The sequence below is a fragment of the Neolamprologus brichardi genome, chromosome 17, assembly GCF_056152115.1.
Source record: "Neolamprologus brichardi isolate AB-2024 chromosome 17, ASM5615211v1, whole genome shotgun sequence".
NCBI lineage: Eukaryota > Metazoa > Chordata > Actinopteri > Cichliformes > Cichlidae > Neolamprologus > Neolamprologus brichardi.
The window spans coordinates 25,207,264-25,225,547 of NC_142120.1; the positions used below are offsets into that span (position 1 = coordinate 25,207,264).

Sequence of the window (18,284 nt, forward strand, 5' to 3'; positions counted from 1 at the left end):
GTCTGTGTTTTCAGACATCAATTGAAACAAATATTTAAATTATCTTTTCATTTTTAATTGCCTGAAACATCCATAACAGTTGTTTGAAAAGATAACATGACTGGTACAGAGTGAATAAATGCTTAGCCAGTTCTATAGTGTGACTTTCAAAATAAATGTATCCATAAGCAGATAATACTTTGTTTGCTTTTGCATGTCTTACCATAAATAATAACATTTTCTTAAAGGGTTGGGTTTCTATTTGACCACCAGTTAGAAAAGCTTTACAAGAGAAATCGCTCTCTCTCTCTCTCTCTCTCTCTCTCTCTCTCAGGGGATTGAATGCGGCCAGTGAGATTATCAAATAAATCTTCTCACGTATTTACTACTCTTAAAAATGAAGAACACTGCAATTAGAAACTCAGATAAATATATGTAACGAAGATTTAGTACTCTTTTCACATTGCTACCTTCAGTGGATGGAAGTGGTGGAGCCTCTGGCCTCCAGGATGGTTGAGAGAGACCAAAATTTATACGCACACTAAGAAAAAAATACGTTTTTAACACATGCTGCATCCAGGAAGTAGCTGGTTGCAAGTACCTGCCTGCTGTGATGTCTGACCCACCATGATCTAATTAATATATGACTAAAGTGCTAGTTTGGGGATTTCATTTGGTACAAGCAGAGAAATTGACTCGGTTCTTTAGTGTTTATACCAGGTGTTCTTGTTATCTGAGCCCTTCTCCTACGTGACTGGATGGCTGTGTGAAAAGTAACAGTGTTGAGCTCAGTTTTTAGTAGCTTCAGTAGTTGAACGCTGTTCAATCAGGAAACAAAGAAGCAATTGAACGTTCAGCACCTTATGCAGCTGCCGCTGTCTCTTGTATCTCAAAAACAGCAGCAGCACAGAAAAAAAGTGTGTCTGCTTCGGGAAAAGGCAAAACAAAAACAACAACAAAAAAATGTGTACACACGTAAATGCTGTGCTAGGATACAAATATCCTGAACTGTTTGTTTAGCACACACGTTTGCATATTTAGATCTGATCCTAGACATGGATTTTCCTCCTTTTTTGGGGTACACAACAAAAAGGTTTCGTTCCTAATGATTGTTAATTAGGATTTTCAGTTCCTGTGTCAATTATTACTTGTTGGTACTGGAAGGGCCACGTGCTTTTTTTCCCTGACAGAGCAAAAGCCAGTAGTGAACTATACCAGAAACGGATAATTACACGGAAAAAGATCAATTTACTTAAAAAACAAACAAACAAAAAAACCCGAATTTAAAGTGATTTGTTCAATGTGCATCGTTTTGTAGGTGAGCACACATTAACATCGCAGCCTTTGCAATTTCTCTGGTTTCAGATGCAGCACATGTTGTTAAAAGTATGACTTTTCAGGTTTTTGTCTCTCAGCCACCTTTCAGATTACATCATCAAGCCTAATCCGAGGCAAGTGATCTAAACAGTCAATAATGGTACAAACCCATGGGGCTTTTACACTCGATATCTAATGCTGAGAAATATGCCAACCTTTAGATTTTACTTACACACACACACACACACACACACACACACACACACACACGTTTACATTTTTTCATTGTAAAAGTCAGACTCTTAAAAATGCGTTGAACTTGATCAAAGTGGATTTTCTTATTTAGAAAAAAAAGCACTAACTTTTGACAGATGTAAAATAAATAGAGATTCGTTAAAATGTATGTACAAAAATGGACAAACACTCAGTAGTTAAAATACCAAACTATAAGGAGCACTGCCTTCTTTCAGGTCAGTGTGTTTACGTCAGTTGTACTGTTCTGTCAAAGATGTAGCTTAGTGATCGAGCCACAAAAAGACACAGCTGTTGGCAGCTGTACACTGTTGTGGTTGAACAATCACAATTAACTATAACTAGTTTTAGCATCACTGCTGGACGAACTCACCAGTGCTGTTTGTAGTGTTATTTCTTCCTCCAACATAAAAAATAGACTCGGTGTCCCAGGTATCCTCTTATACCCAAGTCAGACCTGTAGCTCTGGGCCCCAGGCTGGATTATTAATGTTCGTTGATGGAGAGAAGTAGTAGTGTTAAGGCCAGGGCTTGTTGAAGTCTCTGTTTGTGTGTGTGTGTGTGTGTGTGTGTGCGTGTGTGTGTAACATCAGATCTACATCTGCTCCACCGGTGCTCCCTCTTCTTTAGGAGGAGGCTCTAAATGAATGGGAGTGACATTCGCTGGTTTCCTCACACTGATCAGAATAAAAGAAGAGAGCACACATGAGGTTAAAAAAAGGAATTGGAGAGATGATAACATTAAGCAGAGATCAGAGAACCTACACAGAAATACAAGTGAATTAAGGCAAATTGTTTTTTTATCTGGTGTGAATTTACCCAAGATGGTTATTAAAATGAGAATTAAAAGCAAAAGACTTTAGGAATGCAACTGTAGTTGGCTGTTCTGGTTGTTGTGAATCTGAAGCAGATTAATCAACCATGGTGATTTTTGTCTCTTGTGGTCACTGACAAAGAGAACATATATTGATAGGAAAAATTATCAGTAAATCAGTAATTAATGCAAAGACGGGGTAGAAATTCTCACTCCAACTAGAGATTCTGTTAAAGGGCTTAAAGTTATTTTACTGAAATAAAGTTTTAAAAAACAAAAACAATTGGATGGTTGAAGAAAGGAAGTGTAAACAATCACAGGAGTTATCATATTACTTTTGAAATAAATTCCCTTTCTTCCTCTGATGACTGGCACAGTGCAGCAGGAGTGACTTTGCTTCTTTGTATCCTATCGTATTCACATCATGTCTTGAGGTGGAGTTTATATAACCTTTATATAATTATATAAATTAAGTTTATGGGCAATGGAAGGAAATCAAATATTTTCTTCAAATATTGGTGCTAATTAATTATTTATGAATTATTCCCTCCCCTCTAACAAGGTACCTCTTTAAAAGAAATGAGCCAGGGTACTCAAGAGTGTTTCAATAGTCTGCCTTCCTGAAATGCTCTTCTCATTAAAAGCACCAGTTGTAACCAGTAACACATGAACTCTTAGATCCTTCACTTAATCATGTTTACAATTAATAAATCTGCTCCTTGTGCTGCTATGAGAATCAATCTAACTATAAACAAGTGAGAGATGCAGCATCTCACCAAAAATATCAACAATAGGGCTAAAACTTTAACCTACATATAAGGAGAATGCACCTTCTAAGCATTTCAAAGCTAAATACCAACTGTGTAACAGAATGTGTGCTGGACTGCCAAACACTTGAGACCTGGACCTGAATACATCCATTCCAACAGAAGACTGCAGGTGACAGCAGACTGACTGCCTGATATCATAGACAGGCAGCAAACAGAGACAATATGATGTTTAGATTGCATAAGTTATTTGCATAGCCCTTTATCTATCCAAAGTACCTAAAACTTTTCCTTTCTCCCTTTCCTGTCACGTAAAAGGTCATTGTTTGCCTGTGTTTCCACTGTGTTGAAAACCCTGAATTATTCATGTAACAACCAGGCCACATCTCTGCTGTTTGCATCCCTCTCCATCTCCAGTTTCTGTTCTGCATTTACAGGCCGTCACACAGAACCTGCTGCCCTAACAAACAGAAGCTGCTCTTAGGTAATAGACAGGATCTTTTACGGTTTCCTCTCAGGGCAGTGAAAATGTTTCATCTTGTTTCATACTGCTTTAGGGTGCAACTGCTGTAAAACATCAGATAATGGTCATATGATTTCCATGTCTCCATCTCTGACACATTTCTTGATTTCCCAGAAAGCACAGAAAGATTACAGGTATGGGCTACATATAATCTGAGAGTTACTTACGAGTACGGGGAGATCGGAACAGCCACGACCAACACATGGTTCCTTTTTCTGAAGAGCCGCCATAGACCTCTGTGGTATCCCCGAACATCTAGATCCCAAACGTGCAGGCACTAAACAAGAGACATGATTGAATTTATTAGGGCTTAAATCACTGCCTGTAAAAATCACAAGCAAGACCACTTATGTAAATATGACCACCTTGGCAAGCTCAGTCCAAGTGGATGTGTCTGTTTCAGACTCCATCTTAATGAACATGATGTAGATCTTCCCCTCAGAGTCAGGTAGGAATGAGTCCTCACATGGGTTTTTGGTGTGGTCTAGCACCTCTGCCTCTCTGGAATATCACACACACACACACAAAATTTACTTTTTGTGGTTTACAACAACCATAAGCAAACACGTTGAGTGATGCCAGAGTTTGTACTCACTTCAGCAGGTTCTGGATCTCAACTTCATAAGCATCTTTCTTCAAGCTGTGAAGCCCAATTAAAACCAAGTCTGTCACCATGTAGCCAGATTACTTACAAAACACAATAGCATTTAATCACATGGCTGTACACACCTGCCCACGTTCTTCAGCTGTACATTGGGAACAGTGTTGAACTTGTGCTTTTTGAAATATACCTCCTATGTGACACGATAAGACAAAAACAGCAATCTTTAACAGCGGGCTAAAAAGATGCAGCTGACTTAACTGCTCTAGTGCTGCCTTCAGACCTGTCGCTTTGTGTCAGGAATACACAAATGAAAAGCTGATAACAAAAAGCATTTTCCTTTCAGATCTTACGTGAAAATAGCCATTCATGTTGAGGCCGATGATACCGAAGTGGTAGGAGCGGGATACATCAGGGATGATACACTCTCGGCCTTTCCTCTGCTCTGGCATTCGCATCCACATGTCCCAGTCCCACAGCTACAAGCCAGAAAGAGCGCAGGCACGCACTTAGTCACAATCTTTTCGCCACGGCCTCATACGCATGCACAGCGTGTTCCTGCATTTGTTTTTACTTGTCAGCTAGACACTATTCTTTTTAAGGCCTACATAGATATTATTCAAGATTTTTAGAATTACAACATGACAGTAAAATCAACAACACAATATATTAAAAATCCTTTCATGCAGCTCCTTTTAATCACTTTTCTAAATGACAATCAAACTTTATTTATATTTAAAAAGTTAGTGAAGATTATTCACTTCACATATCTATTTATGGCCACTGGAAGAATCAATCGGTGACAAAATATCACAACAAAAGAAAAGACAACTTCAAGCACCTTTTCGGGTGTAGGCCATTTTGGCTCCAGCTCATCTTTGTAGAGGCTTTTCTTTAGCACCCAGCCCAGGCCGGGCATACTCTCCACCCTGTAGAGCAGGGCCGGGTCCTCTGCTGTGTGCTCATAGCCCTGATCAACACCACATATAGGGGAGCGTTATCATCTACATAACAAAGACTGGCGGGACAATGTTCATAAAAAGCAGGCTTAGAGAAGTCAAATAGTAAAGTCACTTAAGTGTGTAAATAAGGAATACAGATGATAGTCAGCACTCACCTGGTCGTTCCAGGCTGAAATACAGTACAGGCTGTCATCCTCATCCAGCAGGTGGATGGTCTGACTTAGAAAGCTACAGAAACAGAAAATATTGATAATGTAGCCGTTTTCTGACAATAGACTGAATATAAAAAGGTGTCTAGTTTGCAGTTATGATTTTAGAAAAAAAACAAAACAAAAAAAACATGAAGAAAACTTTGATCTAAACAGAAGACCCGAACATACAGACGCCTGATCACTGAACAGGAACATTGTTGTGGTACATCAACAGATTACACTGAGCTTTTCTACCAGACCTTTCATAGCAAGTGGTCACTGTGATTGACAGCTGACACAGGGAGCTTCTGAACTGGACTTGTAACTATTGGACATAAAGAAGAAATAACAGGCTTGTTTTTGTCAATAGAACCAAGCTTTAATTTCACTGCTCTCTAACTGAAAGCTTGAAGCTCAAAAGCAAACTGGCGCAAACACAGATGATGGCCGCAAGTTCTTCTCCACTATTGAAGTCAGAGCTTCAAACAGATTGGTCAGCCCAGGAGGGAAGCTGGAGCTTTCACAGCAGCAAACACACAGTTCAAAGCACAGCCTGTCCAACAAAGGAAGGCTAGAGGTTCTAACAGAGCAGAGCATTATTATCACTGTCGATCTACTGCCATCTGGTGGTGAATCTTGCAGGTCAGCGTGTTAAAAGGCCGTCTCAGCTGACATTATAGAATCAAAAACATCTTTAAAATGTCACAGAAGAGCTGAGGATGCTATGCAGAAAGTTCTCTTTAACAAAAAAAAAAATAATAAAGATGTATTTCCACTTTCTCTCCTCATCATTTCTTAATTAAATTGTGGCTAACTATAAACCACAGCTTGCTGCAAAAGCAACAGCACACAGTTTGGACACATATTCCTAGTATACATTTGGGTCCTTAAGAGTAAGCATCCCATTTAATGCACAAGCTCTCTTTCTCGAAGAGAAAGAGATTGAGCACCAGTTTTAATGTGTGCCTACATTCAAAATTTTAATAACGTCTCAGTACAGAAGCTCAGAGATCACAAATTATACAGAGAGATGTAGTGGTGCAACGGATCACGGTTGATCCGTAATCCGAACCGATCCCACTCCACGGTTCGGCACACACGTTATACGAAGATTCGAAAAAGAAGGAAAAAACGTATGTGTATGGTGCGCGTGGTCAGTCTGTCAAGCGATAGTTATGGCCAGCGCTAGCGGTCCAAGTGGAGGAGCAGAGGAGTTCGCGGTATTTAAGCAGCCCTTTGCTGCCCAATCCGACCGGGCTAAAGCTATTACAAAAGCTACTGGGGTGTTTAGCTGCAGATGGGAGGCCGTACTTCCTTGTGCAAAACAAGGGGTTTAAACTATGATGAACGTGCTTGAGCCACGCTATGATATCCCGTTCGCGTCCACTTCAGTGACAAGATTGTACCCAGGCATGTATGAGCAGGAAAAGTTTAAAGTTATGGCTGAACTGTCCCAGGCATCTTCTGTTGCCCAACTACAAACGGGTGGACCTCCAGGTCAACGGAAAGCTACGTGACCGCTCATGATATCACAGCCGAGTCGTAGATACAAAGCCCTGTACTGCCCAATATTGCACCTTAATTTGTTTTTAGATAATTGCGTGGAATGAGCCTTGAGTTGAATGTTTTTAATAGGCAAAAAATACTTAAAAAGTTAATAAGTAAATGTTAATTTTTTTTCTTTTTTGCTGATCTGAAAATTGATCCTATCCGTGACTTAAAACCGCGATCTGATCGGAACCGTGAGATTTTTGATCCGTTGCACCACTAGAGAGATGTTGCAACAGTTTGACTTTCTGTGAGGTCTTTGCTAATCCTGGTTTTGACTTCTTTTCCTTTTATACCAGCGCTGACAAGTACTCAGTATGTGCTGGTATAAATGGTACAGAGCTGTGGCAGCATCACTGTCAGAGTGCAAAGCAGCCAATGTAGCAGGAATCACGGGTCCCTTATGGAGACCTTTTAGAGGATCACCTGGAATGGAACTAATTGGTGTTTATTATCTGGCTTCATGTATAGATAAAGCTGGGTATCATCTACATAGCAATTAAAATGTATGCTATGCCCTAAAAATGATACTGTCTAAGGGAGGTTTGTATTGTATACATTGTTTAGGCAAAGTTACACACTGATGCAACATTAATTTTAATGCCATCCAACTGATGTAACCAGGTGTTATTAATACCAAAAGGAATTATAATATTACAGCATTTACGTTTATCCTTAGCCAACACTTTCAGGGTTTCTTCAGAATCGCCTGCTTTGGGCCCTGGAAGACAATCTGTTATGGTTGCTGGTGTCTCTAATGCCACGTATGTGAAAACTGAATCACCAATAATCAGAGTCTGTTCCTTGGCGGGTGTGGCGCTGAGTGGGGAAAAAAAAAACCCCAAACAATTCAAGATGGTGGAATACCGTGAACTTCTGTTTAGGCCTATTCTTCATTCTAATCATCATCCAGCCAGCCTGATCTCCAGGCTACTCAGGACAATACAAGGGGAGAGCCACCAATCATACATTTTGGACTTTTAACTGCAGTTTAAAGCATTTACAGCTTACTACACTTAAGTAATTAAGTAATACATAAGCAATTAAAATAAACTTCACAATAACATTAAATGTAAAATCAATTTAAAGGGAGTTTGCTCTGAAATAATGGAGAATGTTTAGCACAGGTTCCATAAGCATGACTAGAGTCTAACAGAATGAGACTACCAGGTTAAGAACCAAAAACAGCAGCTGCACAAAAAGTTGTCAGTAGAGAGTGACTAGATATCAATCAGTAAGAGCCCTTTTCTGGAATTAACATGGACATCTGGCTGCTTTTATTAGTGGTAATGTAGACTGGAAGAAATACCTGAAGAAGTCAATGGATATATCAAGATCTTCTTCTAGTACAATGGCATAATTAGCATCCTGGGAAAAGATAAAACAGACACAACAAACTCCAATGAGCGCATACATATGGTACATACAGACTCTACCTGAGGCAACTGCACACACTAAAACACCCACAGTGCATTCACAGAGTTCACTGCATAAAATCATAATGTCAGTGTTGACAGTAAGAGTTTCAGAAGTCTCATTAATATTGAGTGGAAGCAGAAATTTATATGTATACAGTTACAATTCAGACTTATGTTAGAGGGTTTACCTCTGGTTAAGTTGCAGGTTAGTTATAATGGTCAAACAAAGAAATTGAAGCAACTGAGTGTGCACTGTGAAACCTCTGTTTGGACGTGCCAGATGATTTTTTTTCTTGATTAAAGAAATGCTGAAGTGCAATGTAAAGTTGAGGCTGTACAATGGACTTATTATAAAAGATGAAAAATTCAGAGTTATGACAAGCTGCATTAACAGGATACAGTTGAGTGTTTGATGTTGGTACTTACTGGGTGAAGATTGAAGGTTGCTGTCAGACTCGCTTTGTAGTGCTGTGGTTGAGGAAAGAGATGTTTGAGTTTCACAGTAACAAAGAATAATTTAATAACAACACTGCTGAACGTTTCTGTAAAGGAAACATTGGTCCTTTAAAATCTATGCTTGTATTGCTCTGAATTATGTGTTAACACTTGAATGAGAAGCTGTTGCTTACCTGAGACACTCTGGCATTCTTGATGCTGATAGGTGTGTGTTGAACTCCCTTCAGTCCAAACAGGTCAACAACATCCATTGGCTCCTGAGTCAAAAATGCAGATGTTTGAGAGCTACAAAAAGATTCTTTAATAATTTGCAAAATGTTTCCCTGAACAAAATCCACTGAGGTGCTGAGTATAACCTGAAATGACAATTCTGTTTCTAAAAGAGAAACCTAAAGAGAGAACACAAAAACACCCAAAAAACTGGATTTCTGTAGTTCTAGTTTAAATTCTTTTAATCTCACAAAGGATGCAGTTTAATCCTATTCTCGTGGTAATTATGACGAGGATACACTGTAGAAATTAAATATTATTTTTTTTAACCCTTAAGAGCCCAGACCTATTTCTACTTTCATGAAAATTACGGGGGTCTTATATCAAATGAATCATATATAACCAAGTCTCTAAGTGTAAAGAGGCAGTGACACCAGTGTCACTGTGGGTCCTTAAGGGTTAACATTTAACAAGATAATTAATTTATAGATTCAGTTCATTCATTTGGTAAAACACACATGATCGTTAAAAGTCAAACTGACTCCCAATAAAAAAAAAATAAATTGGGGGGCAGTGGGCAGTGGTACCCCTTCGTCTCCTAGAGAGATATAGTATCAATTTCAAAAGCCTTGTTTTCAAGTCATTGCATTCACAAGGCTTTCTAAAAAAACTTGACCTCTGACCTTGAGGTTGAGGTCACTGATATTCAAACTCATCCAACATTTTTATTAGGAGCACCAATATTATCAATTTCAAATTCCTACGAGTTACTTGAGTTATCGCATTGACAACTTCGGTGCCAACGCTGCCTGCCCGGCAGGTTAACAACAAATCTGCATCAGCCTCTTACAGCCAAGGTGTAAAAAGTTATCAATAACTTCAAAGTCTCTGACAAGGAAAAAGATATATAGATACCTAAACGATCTATAAAGACTTCTGCAAATAAAATTATGTTTGTTGTATTTGTTTAAAATAAGGTATTGAAATATGATGTCTTGATTAAGATCTTAAAATTGTATGACTTTGATAGTCACATGACCTGACACCAGCAAAGGTACACCCCAATCACTGGCAGAAGTAAACTGCAGCAATCCAAATAAATAAATACATACATACATAAATAAACAAACAACAACAACAATAATAATAATAATAATGAAGGTACCTCATAATATCCATCAATGAAGACTGTGATCATCTGTGGGTTAACACCATGGGCTGAAAGAAGTGACCTCAGCATACTAAATAACAACAAAAAACCAAACAGTTATATTTTGACAGAGATTTATTACTTCCCTGTATGACAGAAGAGTATTTTTCAGATCTTACCGGTAGAGATAGTTAGGTCTGTTTCCTGCAATAACGGCCACTGGGACATTGAAAACATTATTGATGGGGAGCTGCAAGGACGAAACAGTAAAAATGTGATCATACTTAATCTATACTTGTACACAAGAAACTCAAATTAGTCGACAAGAAGACAAGAATCGGTAAAGCAAACACCTGACTACTTAAATCCAAGTATATGAGCATTTTAACAATGACACTTTACATAGACTATACAGCCTCATGTATTCGGACAGCTGGCCAGGTAAATTCGGCAATTTACCTTTATTTTTCCATCTGTCTAAGAAGTGGTTGTTTTACTACTAGACTCTAAGCTAACTCAGTCCTTCCTGTTCTGTGGCATCCTTCGGGCTTGTTTGTCAGATGGAGGCCCCTTATGTCATACAACTGTCTTGAGTCCCTCGCAGAATGCTCAGACAAATTCCAGCTCCACCATTTTGGACTGCAGATGATGACAGTCTGTTCTGTTGTGGAGATCCATTGCAAACTGGAGGGTCACTCTAACTGAGCCTGAAGAGCACTAACGCCAATATCCTGGGCTCACTACAGAGCAGCACAGGAAGTATCATCGAGACAGTGAAGTTGAGCATACTCAAACATACGAGCAAGTGTGCTCAGTGCCTCACTACTCGCTCAAACGCTACTCTCACTTCTGTGGGATTCTGTCTTCATCCAAGACCAAAAAAAACATACAAATTATAGCAAAATAAATAAATATCATTTGACTGATGAAATGACAATACTCCCTCCTTACAGCTTGGCATTCCTGTGCTTCCCCACACAGGAAAACCATGGTGAAACTAAAGAGTCGTGTCTGTTACATGTCTTACAGGGTCAGGATTAAACTCTACGGGTGCCGGATCTTTGCAGCTGCAGATGCTGCCGTATCCTTCCACCTTGCTGCAGAAGAGTTTCCTCCTCCTGTTCAGCTCCGTGTCTGCCCAGTGGCACTCTGCCTCTGCAGAACATAAGATCACACCCCAAATTATTTTACAGTTTTTTGTAAGATAAAATTATTTTGAACTTTATTCCCTTAGGGATTCATAAAGTATTCCGATTCCTATATCAGCAAAAAGGTTGGGGTGGGGAAAAAGGCTGAAGTAGTAAATAATACTAAAAAGTTAGAGCAGGCGGAACATGTTGCAATACATTAGGTTAACTGTCAACAGCAACATGACTGAAAAGAACATGTTAGAGAGGCAAACCTGTATCTGTGTCATCCATAAATACAGCTTAAAGCTCTATCATGCAAAAGAGGAAGATGTATATGAACATAATCCAGGAATGCTGTGTTCTGCTCTGAGCCAAAGCTCACGTAAAATGACTGAGGCAGAGTGGGAAACTATTCTCTTGTCCGACAAATCCAAATGTTAAATTATTTTTTGCAAACATGGCTGCCGTTGCATTCTCTGGATTAAAAAGAACTGGGACCATCCTGCTTGTTATCAGCACTCAGTCCAAAAGCCTGTATCTCTGATGGTATATAGATGGGTGCATTAGAACTGGCAACTTGCACATCTGAAAAGGCGCTATTAATGCTAAAATGTGTACACAGCTTTTAGAGCAACATATGCTCCCAAAGAGAACACGTTTTTTTCCATGTGAGGCATATTTCAGCAAGACAATGCTAAACCGCAAAATACATTGGTCAGAATTATAGGTGTTGAACTGGCCTGCCTGCAGCCGAAATATTTGACACATGATGAAATGAAAAATACAACAAAGATGACACAAGACTTTTGAGCAGCTCGGCTCCTGTATCAAACAAGAATGAGCAACTTTCCTCTCCCCAAAGTTCAGCAACTGGTTTGAACTAATATTTTTTCTCAGTTTTAACATTTGTGTTATTTTGTGCATAAAATGTGTTTGAGACCTTCAAATTTTTTAAATTTACATTTTACAGTTTCCCCAACTGTGGCCAAAATGCTAAACCTACAAAATGTGAAATCCAAAACTACCGGTGACTTCAACCATCATTCATATACAGTCTTTGGCTCAAACTTTTAACCCATCTGGTCCCTACACCGTCGGGACTAAAACATCTTAATATAAGCAGAAGCAAATCCCCAACTTTGACTTTTTTTTCAAGGACCCAACTTTTACTGCATGTCATCGCACTTTCAAAAGATTATTCATAAAAAAAGTCTTTTAGTGAATAAAATACTTTTTTTTTTATAACATTTTGTGCACGAGAGGGGAATCAAGTTTAAATATTTCACCCTTTGTCAAGCATGCTAAAACTGGCTCTTACCTTCAGAGGCAGTAAGTTGCACTTCAGTCTTGAGCAGCACTGGGTCTCCCCAGGTAGACAGAGCTGGAGACTTTGAATGCTTCTCTCCATAAACCTGACCTGAACACAAAAACAACGTCAAGTCAAGAGAGGTAATCTCAGGGCAAGCATAAACTCTTGTTTTTCCTTTTGTCTCTTCCCCCCTACTGACTGATTTATTTATTTGATCAAAGATGCCTTATTTATGGTTTATACTGATAACTTCTCAACAAAATCCAAGTTTATGTAGAAAATAGTGATGAAAAACTGCACAGACAATTAAATATATCCATCTGTTTTGTTTCTTGTAAATCAAAGACGATTAAGTTCAGCCTAAGAAAAAGTGTTTAGCCATTAGTGACAACACCTCAAGCACAAAGGTCAAGACACAAATGTGAATATGTAGAACAAAAAAGTCTTTCTTTCAGTCATACACAGTAAAGTTGTCGTGGCCCAGAAAACAATCTAAGCTGATCCTAGTTAAAAAATAAATAAAATAAAATAGAAATCATATGTCAATCCAAAATAAAATGGTGCACTTTGGGCTGACCTTGTGAAATCTCATAATCAAATCTTCTTAATGTTTCTAAACAACCAATCATAATTCTCCCCAGCTCCTCAGATGTTTTGTGATTGATCGATTTAGTGAAGCTCTTCCTGTATAATGGCTGTCCTCAATGTTATTGTTAAAAATGAAGGTCTGCTTTTCTACCTCCTTTCTTCACCACTAGAGTCCACATGTCTCTCCAGCTCAGATTGAGGGACACCTGGCTGCCCAGACTCTTGAGCAGGTTCTTAGCAGCATCTTTCAAGTGGAATGTGCCCTCATCCTGCAGGACAAGTAAGCCCCCAAAAAACAAAACACAGTTACAGGTATGGTTTATGACTGGACATGAATATCCCCTTCACTCCTCAGACAGTTAGAAGCTCCTGACCTTTATGGTAAAGATGAGGATTCGACCACGAGTCACCATATTGAGGAACAGGATCATGGCTTCATCCTCATGGGGAGAGTAGGTGTCAAATATCCGCTTGGCCATCACATGACCCTGTGAGACACACACACACACAAGACCGCTTACTGAAAAATCAGAAATTGCTAAAAATCTATTACTGACATTTGATAAGTTTAACTTCAACGTTGTTTGTATTGTGATAAATACAGCTATACATACAGAGAAACACAGTTAGCAAAACAAATCATGATAATATGATGCATCCATTTTTTCCTCCCACATCTAGTATGTACAGTAATTGCAGTTTGTTATATTTACATATGAGTTGCCAGTGGAAAGACATGCGTCATGATATAAAGAATAAGCAGCACATGCTCACAGTTGCTTGGTTGAGAACTATCACATGGATCCCTCTGCCTTGTTCTCGCATGTCATCTTCCAGCACCTGCAGGAACAAGTAAAATAAAGAAAAACAATATTTTTACTGAGCCAAGTGTGTCAGACACTAATCCCCAGGTATACTCTACATTGTTTTATTTCTATTTAAAATACAAAATACATTTTATTTATTAGCGGGATAGGGACTTCATTGCCAGTGGCAGTCTAAGATGGTAAAGTTATCCACATGATGAGAAACTTACTGGAGACTAATTTGTATTGTTGTTGCTGTACATGGTATTATTTATTAAATACAATATAATTCTGTGAGAAATGTGGCATGTGAATGCTCGGCCAGAAGAAACAGTCTGACGCTTTGTGTCTATCATTAACCAAATTCATTATAAAGGATTATTACCATTTTGAACATGAGTTCAATGACATTAAAAAGACAAAATTTAAACACCTTGCATTGCCAATATTTCCCTTGACAAAACAGAACTCAACTGAAAACCTAACAACAAAATGAAGGTTAGTGGGAGGAAAGATTAGTCTAGGATGTATAGCTTGTCTTGAAAACTGCGATGGTGAGAGGCCCAAGAAGCAGCAGCTCACTCTGTCTGAGTAAGATTGTTGTTGTCTTCAGGCACCTGGAAAGTTAGTGAGACCAAACCCTCTGTTGTTGTGTGAGTCGGTTATATTAGCTAAGCCCCTTTGAGTATTAAAGCAGTATGTCTCAAGTAACCTGTCAGTAGGCATCAGCCAGTTAACCAGTTAATCACCCACCGTGGTGCCATCTACTGCCACGTAGACCTTGGAGCGGCTGGAGTACACCTCGATGTCGAGGACTTTGCGTCCATTAGCCGGCCTGCGTGCTGTCTCCATGTTAGGAATAACATCCTCTAAATAGAAAAAAACAAACATCAAGATCAAGATGATGCACTTCATAATAAAACTACACTTTAATGGAACACTTTGTGTATCAGAAGGTTAATGAGTGATGGGTGGATCTGTCAGATAGCAACAGACAGATCAACCCTCAACTCTTCTATTAAACTGATTTTGTACATATTTAAATACAGACTGTTACATTAACATACAGTAAACATTTCAGAGGAATTGACTGAAAGCTGCATTACTGTCCAGAGAGTCACAGAGTTAGACATTTGGGGACTATAGACTGTACTGTATACTGTATACACATATTGTAGATGAGATATTTTACAGAATCACCTTGAGGAAACTATATAAATAAAACTGAATTTAAATCCATGACAAAATCGCAGCATCTGTCCAAGTATACTGATGGGTGAAAGACTGTAGTTAAAGTTTACTCTGAAATCACAAATCAAGATAAAAAGTTCAAGTTGACATGTCAAAGGATGAGACATCCATCTATCAGGCCGAAATACTACTAATCACAAAAGTCTGCTACAACTCAAAGCTAAAGCTGTGGTCACTCGCCAACATTCATCATGGGTAGACTGTCATGGTAACGAGTTGCTTGTAGCAGTTTTTTTTGCGGAGTTATTGTACAGCACAGACCTTTAAAGTCTTAGAATTAGACGCAGAAGTGCGAATTCATTTAGGGTCAAAATCGTACATACAGGCTTAAATTTATACATACACTCACTTAAACCTGAGTGTACTAAGTATAAGTAAAATGACATGTGAACATGTTTCTCACCATATTCTTGGGCTGCTGCATCTTCACTGGCAACTCTTCTTGTATCCAGGATGAGTTTAATGTTGACTATGACGGTTATCAGCAGAAACAACACGGCACCGGCCTGTAGGATAAAAAAAAAAAAAATGTACCGGTGTTCATCTTGATGTCTGTAGTTAGTTAATTTTGATATTATTAAACTCTACAAATGGTTCACTTAATTGCTGATCTGGTGGCACTAATGAGTCTTGATTTCTGTTGTGAGATTCTGATGGTATTTATTTTACTGTCATTTAAATGCGACACCCAACAAGTATTATTGCGGACCACATCCCTCCCTCTATGACTACGGTGTGCTTATTCTGACGTCTATTTACGGGACAACAAACCATGTCGCAAAGCTTAAATCAACTCAAACTAGTTTCTTGAACATGACAATAATCTCAATGTACTCAAATGGCCTCCACAGTTACCAGATTTCAATCCAGTGGATTGCTATTGAATGCAGTGGAATGGGAGATTGAGATGAACGTACAACCAACAAATCTGCAGCAGCTGTGTGATGTCATCACGTCAATATAAATCAAAATCACTGAGTGTTTCCAGCATCTTGTTGGATCTATGCCATGAAAAATTAAGGAAAATAGGGGTCCAACCCAGTACGAGTAACATGTAAGCTACAAAGTGCCCAGTGAGTGCATCTAGGAACGGGCACTGATATAATCAAGCCAGGATATGTCTTGCAGCCTTTACTTTGAAAGAGCACCTGACATTTCCTTTACCAAAACTTTTTGGCAATATGAAACCTTTAAATATGAGCTAATGTGGCTTGTTAAATGCAAAATAAGCGAGAAAACAGGACAATTATCCAGGACAATACGTTTACTTTACTGATTTACAGCAGCAACATCGCTCTTTTGCTGAGCTCTATCAGCACAGACCGTTTAACTATTTACCTGACAGAACCGGCGAATCGTCCTCTTGTTGGTCAATTTGTATTTCCAGGTGAGATAGAGACTCCTCTGTTGACGGGGGATGAAGGGCTTAGCTCGGGGATTGGGGGTCCAGGTCTCCATCCCGGACACCGACAGCCGCCTGGACACAGCTCACGCCCTCCGCCTGCTCTCCTCCACTTTCTGCAACCGGGACATGCACAACTCCACACCACCAAAACACGGCCGACTCTTACATGCTCACCTGAGCTAAACAAGAGACGCGAATAAAAAGGCACTGTGCACAAATAGTCACCAAGTTTAGCCGACGACACCAAACTGCCATGTGACTGTACGGGGCTTTAACATGCTCCAGCCGCTTCTTTTCTGTTCACGTGTGAACATCATTAATCACGGAGTCATCAGTAAGTCTTGTAGTGCCATTTATATTCCATAGTAAGCAGCTGCTTCTAGAAAAGCAGCTTTAAACCGCAACATACACAGAGTTTCTGTCGCAGAGCAAAATACGTCACAGAGGTCCTCTTCCTTCTTCGTTTTTTAAAATAGGCAGAAAAGACATCGGCGTATTTCTGCCCTCTACCGGTTGTTAAAGTAAGTAAGAGTCCGCTTTCCTTCGTATTTTAAAACTTAGAAAGACTTAATGGGAGCAATAGCATTGTGTATTTCAAGATGAAATGTCACAACAACAACAACAACAACAAAATAGTACTGGAACTTTTACAGTCTTTCTGTGTAGAGCTTCCACAATCTCTCCAGGAACTCCAACTGGTGATTCTAGATTGGCTGTAGGTGTGGATGTAAGCATGATGGCTGTCTGTCCATGATAGACCATTGACAGACTCTAGACCTGGCCAGGGTGTACTCTGACAGCCAGCATGGGCTCCAGCCCCATATGACCCCGAATTGGATAGGAGGGGGAAAAAAAAAGATTTACTTATTATTTACCAGGCCACCTTTTGCCAAGTTTTCTTAGTTGCTAATGTTTAGAGAGGTCACATATTTTAAAGCTAAACATCCATGTGCAAAATGATGACTACTGCAGAGACAGACTTTCATTTGAATAAGTTTCAAGTGTTTTTAGTCATATACAGATAACAGCGGCACATCACTACTGGCAATGGAATCCTAAATATTGTACATAGAAAAAACTCCAAATTGCACATAAAGTAACACTCATGTATATATAAAGTATAATAAATAAAATATATATGTTGAGAAACAGAAAATTAAAAATATGAGATGAGGTGCAACTCCCCACTCCAACCACTCATAAGAAAAGGCCAGCTTCATAGAACAACTGAAAATGCCTGGCACTAGTTTATTTGGGACAATGTAAAAACAGCAAACAAAGGTTTAAGTTCCCTCGTCTTCCCTAACTGAAAATAAAAGGCAAAGAAAGACAATTTTTATTACCTATGCTCCTAACCAACAAAAAAGAGACAACAGGATTAAATAAAAATGGCTTCTTAATCCCACTACTGCTGCAGTTTATAACCACCTACTGGAAAAAAAAGTCTGATGGTGGCATTATAATCCAAGCTCGTACATAAAGGTACCGAATGACCGGTGATGGGTGGCCCAACACCCCATTTCCATACATAGAAGGGATGCCTTCCAAGAACATTGTAACAAATTAGGACGATTTCTAGCTAACCAGTCAAAATAAATTAAAAAATGA

At 39.0% G+C, this 18,284-nt stretch overlaps 1 protein-coding gene across 1 annotated transcript; it reads right to left on the reverse strand.

The window, feature by feature from the left end:
• Positions 1–313: 313 nt before the first annotated feature.
• pomgnt1 (protein O-linked mannose N-acetylglucosaminyltransferase 1 (beta 1,2-)) lies at positions 314–17,117 on the reverse strand. The gene is made up of 21 exons (XM_006803619.3): positions 16,610–17,117; positions 15,675–15,777; positions 14,774–14,889; positions 13,989–14,054; positions 13,589–13,702; positions 13,366–13,483; positions 12,636–12,734; positions 11,215–11,342; positions 10,367–10,437; positions 10,203–10,278; positions 9,001–9,084; positions 8,798–8,839; positions 8,263–8,321; positions 5,370–5,442; positions 5,094–5,222; positions 4,606–4,731; positions 4,381–4,445; positions 4,247–4,291; positions 4,017–4,152; positions 3,819–3,928; positions 314–2,224 (listed from the first exon to the last, which is right to left on the reverse strand). The coding sequence occupies exons 1-21, from the start codon at positions 16,727–16,729 to the stop codon at positions 2,143–2,145; spliced, it is 1,962 nt and encodes a 653-aa protein (XP_006803682.2). The 5' UTR covers positions 16,730–17,117; the 3' UTR covers positions 314–2,142.
• Positions 17,118–18,284: the final 1,167 nt, after the last annotated feature.